This window comes from Solanum tuberosum, unplaced genomic scaffold (genome assembly GCF_000226075.1).
Source record: "Solanum tuberosum cultivar DM 1-3 516 R44 unplaced genomic scaffold, SolTub_3.0 scf00027, whole genome shotgun sequence".
Taxonomy (NCBI): domain Eukaryota; kingdom Viridiplantae; phylum Streptophyta; class Magnoliopsida; order Solanales; family Solanaceae; genus Solanum; species Solanum tuberosum.
Genome location: NW_006238953.1, coordinates 1,106,017 through 1,110,902, shown reverse-complemented (window position 1 = coordinate 1,110,902; position 4,886 = coordinate 1,106,017). Strand labels below are relative to the sequence as shown.

The window sequence follows — 4,886 nt, the reverse complement described above, 5'->3', positions numbered from 1 at the left end:
AATTAGTGAGGTTCCTATAGAATATATAATACTACTATTTAATATGAAAAAAAAGAGATTTTATAACTTATTTATCATGGATTACAAATATTTCATCTCTTATATTTTATTTATAGAAATAATTTCATTTACATTACTCTAGATCTACTCACTAAAAGTATTTTACCATGAAATTTTAAAATAAATTGAAATTGTATTTCAAATTTGGGAAATTGTTAACATAGCATTCTAAGAAAAACTTTCATTTACCGTACTTTAGATCTATCATGAAATTTCAAATTAAATTAAAATTCTATTTCAAATTTGGGAAATAGTTAATAAAGCTTGCTAAGAACACTTGAAAGGAAAAAACTAAAACTATTATACACATCAGGAAATGAATAACAATAGAAATAATAAATGATATGATAACTGAAGCAAATTAAACAATAGGTAATACTAAGATCCAAGTATGTTGAGTTTTTATCCTAAGCCACATAAATATCATATGTCATTAAACTTGCAGAAAGGAAATCAAAGGTTTTATATTATAGAATTATAAAATTTTCTATGAATACAAAGAGATTGATAAAAGCAAACATCGCGATGTTAGCAATGGAATGATCAGTCTAATCCTCCTCCTCGTGAGCAACATCAGCAACGGCCTTTGAAGTGTTACTCTTGTTGTTAGGCAGAAAAATATTGTGAATTCTTGGAATAACACCACCATTCGGAATGGTCACATCTCTAAGAAATTGATTCAGCTCTTTATCAAACCTAATAGCTAGCTGAATGTGCCTTGGAATGATCTGAGACTTTTTGTCATTCCTCGCTGCAATTCCAGCCAATTCAAGCACCTACAAACAATCACATCTATTAAAATTTAGTAGTCACAAATCCTAGAAATTCGACATATCAAAAAGAGACAGAGAGAAGGAACTTGAGAAATTCACCTCAACTGCAAGGTACTCAAGCACAGCAGCAAGGAATACCGGTGCTACGACACCAACACGTTTGGCATACTTCCCGATTTTGAGGAATCGGGCAATACAAGCCACTAGAAATTGGAGGCCAGCCTTGCTGCTACGAGATCTTCCTTTAGCATTTGAACCAAGATTTTTCCCTTTACCGGCCATTGATCTTTTTCACTACAAAAAAAAGTTTTGCTTTTTGATCTATAGAAACAAGAGACAAATGAAGCGGAAGAATTGAATTGTTGTGTGTGTATGTGAATTCCTAAAGCAATCTGGCTTTGGTATTTATAGCCCACAGGAGTTATAACCCAGCCAATGAGAAGACAATCACGAGGATTGAATTTTTATGCCGTTGGATGAAAGAGAAAATCAACGGTGGATAAAGATGTTGACACATTTAATCAATTTCAAGGATTATAATAAGTTTATTTCCAAAAATAAAGGATTATGATGTATTTGTTTCCAAAGTAAATAAGTATTATGATGTGTTTGTTACCAAAATAAAAGGACTATGATGTCTTTAATATGTTGCCAAAAAAAAGAAGACAGAAGGGGATTATGATGAGTTTTGTTGCTCAAACAAAAATGGGGAAATTTTGTTCTTTAATATTTGGCTTTAATAGCCATTTGAACATATTTAAAGTTTTACAACTTATTAAGACTAATTTGTATAATTGAAGGAGATAACATATTTTAAATTTCTAATTTATTATCAGCTCAACAAGCCTAAAAATAACAGTAGCCCTCATTTTTAAAGAAATATTAATAGGTTATAGTTATTTTTAAAAAAAAATATTGTGTATTGTCTATATAAAATATAAAATTTTCATATGAGAGGAATTTTTTTTTGAAGTTTAACGAATCTAGAATACTATACGACTCAAGAAAGATTAAAAGAATTGACTATAACAAAGTTTCATTAAAACATAAAATAAAATTTAAGGACTCCATTTGAATTGGCTTTAGGTCAATGTTTGAGTGGCCCTTCTTATTTCTATGGATTGAGCAATGAAAATATACACTACAAATCATAATTTAAATTGCAGTGTTTTTTTCGGAGTTATTATGACATAAAATGACAAAATACTTGGTTTATGAATTTGTGTGCACATTGGGCCACTTTTACACTGATAAGCTTGAGGTATCATTTTGGGAAGACTGTCGATTGAGATACGAGTTATATTTCACTACATTGCACTTGTTGATGAGCCTAAGGTATCATTTTGGGTGGCTCAAGAATTCTTCCATGCTTCTACTTTCTTGTATTCATCACTTGCATCGCATCATCCTATTTGTGTGAGTTGTTGTATGTATGTTATGACTGTCTTGTACTTGAGTGTTTCCCTCTTACTATCTTGTGTTGTTTTCCCTCTTTTCTCAATAGTTGGTTATCGTAACTTAGAACCTTTCCATTGTAATGTTTAGAGCTGTCATGCTTCTCTATATATATTTAATCTTTCTAAGTTTGGTCGACCTATGTTACCTACTGAGTACCCAATATTTTGGTACTCATACTATATTTCTGCATCTTTTTCTGACGCAGCTCTCAGTAAGAGCTGTTCTCAAAGAGCGGTCAATCTCCAGTGATCGTCGTAGATTCAGATTGTGGTGAGCTCTTCATGTCCGGAGGCTTGCTATTTTTCCTTCTTTTGTACCTGTCTATATTTTTTGTATTTTGAATTAGACAGACTTGTAAATATAACCTTTCTGTATGTAGATGCTCATGTACTAGTGACACCAGGTCTGGAGATTGATTATTGTGTTTAGTTTGTGTTTGTTGGTCCCCCTTCAGCTCCGTTTTCTAAATTGTTTATCATAGATTTACAATTAGTACTAGTGACACCAGGTCTGGAGATTGATTATTGTGTTTAGTTTGTGTTTGTTGGCCCCCTTCAGCCCCGTTTTCTAAATTGTTTATCATATATTTACAATTCTATAATATGTCCCTATTCTGTATATTCATTTCTGCTTATGTTCCTTCATTTTAAAAGTATTTTATGTCTTCCTCTTTTATCTTGTTAGGGTTTTGGCTTGCCTACGTGAGGGCTTATAATGCGCACCATCATGACTTGATTTTGAGTCGTGACATAGAGTTATTGATAAGTATTAATTATCCAACTTATTTATTTCGCATATTATCAAACACGAGTTTTCTTCAATCTATATTAACATGTGTTGCATATATTTGATATTTCTTTGTGAAAGTAAAGTTTCGAAATCTTTTTTCTCTAGTTCTTGTTTTTCTGTGGACGATTAGATATAAAATGGTCAAATTTGAAAAAAATATAGTATTTATTTCCTAGTTAAAAATAATATTAAAAACTTGGAAATTGTGTCCAACATGAAGAAGAAATAGAGTTATTTTTAATTTTTGTGAGTGGTTTATATTGAAAATAATAAAAATATGATCAAACATGCACTTAATTTCTTTTTTCCATCCTCTCGATACCTAGCTAATAGGCAATAACATAACGTTAGAAAACAAAGCAAGCCTTAATAACTAGACCCGTCCTTAAAACTTGTTGGTACTTTATTTTTAGACACTTGAACTATTGCGTGTTCCAATTGAACACCATGAACACGTGAAATATCTTTTCCCATATAAATTATTCTCTTAATTTAACGAGTCAACCTCACCTTCACAGCTCAACATATGGGGAAAACTTAGTAAAAACTATTCCCATTCCTCAAATATAAAAGTCCCAAGGTTTTTCAAGAATAAACAAGTCAAATGTGAGTACCAAATGCATGATATCATACCAAGACATCATCCACCCAATCAAAATCAACACAGAAAACAACCACTAGGGTAACACCCGACGCAACACAAACATACTAACTTGGAACTCCACCTAGTCCAAGCTCACAGCCTCAAGCCCCACAATAAGGTCAAACTATTGGTTATTCCATGAAGTCCCTGAATGAGGAGGACTCACCAACTTATGGCTGAAATAGTTGCCACCTATCTCACCATAAGTTTGAGAACGAACGTCTGAATCTACATCATAATAAATGCAACACAGAGAAAAGTGTGGTCAATACATGGAATGTACTGAGTATATAAACATTAATCAGTTCTCAATAATCATGAACATATGATATGGATAGAATAACTACAACTTTAAGATCAACATATAAAGATCATTTGGAAAACTACTTTCAAAATCTGTAAATATACCTTGGAATTCTACTCTGAAAAATCATGATAAGAAATCAAGTTTGTAGAAATAGTAATGCTTGTATTACAACTGATATACTGCATGTGACCGCATATTGTCAAACTTGTATATTAGATAAATTGACGTCTGAAATAAAGCATGATACCAGTTACAATTATAATTTTACTTAAGTTCTGAAATGCTGAAATTAGTCATGCTTATTGAATTTTGGGATCATGTGTTCAAAACATGCAATTTTTACTAATATAGATTGGAACATGTAAAATTATGCTAAATCTAATTTGCTTAAATCTTGGGATTAGAAAAAACTTGTAAAGACTCATGCATAGTAGCTTTAACAAGAATAATAATCATATACATATTAACAAAAGAAAACTAAATTTCAAGAAGTATTCATAATTGGGTTTGAAACCTAATTCACAAAATCATAAAAATCATATTGTAAAATTGGAAGTTTTGGACATGAGGATGAAAGGAAGTCCTTATTATTGTTCTACGTACATACTATTAGAACGCTATTTATGTTACTGCACTCCAAACACGTTGATACTACTTAGTGTTTTACTGCATAGGTTGTTAGAATAGCCTCAATTGAAATGAAATCGGTAAAATTTCATGTTGTTCGGTCAAAGTGACGAACCATCGTTCAAGCCGTTGAATTCTGGGGCAAATTTTCCAGTTCACTAGAAAGTGTGACAACCTCAAGTGAGGGATTGTCATTTTGTCCGGCGCTTTTGGAAAACTGGAGCGTCTC

The 4,886-nt window shown here is 31.7% G+C and overlaps 1 protein-coding gene across 1 annotated transcript; it reads right to left on the bottom strand.

Moving 5' to 3' along the window:
- Positions 1–608: 608 nt before the first annotated feature.
- LOC102578715 (probable histone H2A.3) lies at positions 609–1,115 on the bottom strand. The gene is made up of 2 exons (XM_006341739.1): positions 933–1,115; positions 609–836 (listed from the first exon to the last, which is right to left on the bottom strand). The coding sequence occupies exons 1-2, from the start codon at positions 1,113–1,115 to the stop codon at positions 609–611; spliced, it is 411 nt and encodes a 136-aa protein (XP_006341801.1).
- Between the last annotated feature and the right edge of the window lie 3,771 nt (positions 1,116–4,886).

Coding starts and splice junctions, on each gene's coding strand:
- LOC102578715 (XM_006341739.1), bottom strand. CDS start 1,115: ATGGCCGGTAAAGGGAAAAATCTTGGTTCAAATGCTAAAGGAAGATCT. Junction 837..932: donor TTGAGTACCTTGCAGTTGAG/GTGAATTTCTCA, acceptor GATTGTTTGTAG/GTGCTTGAATTGGCTGGAAT.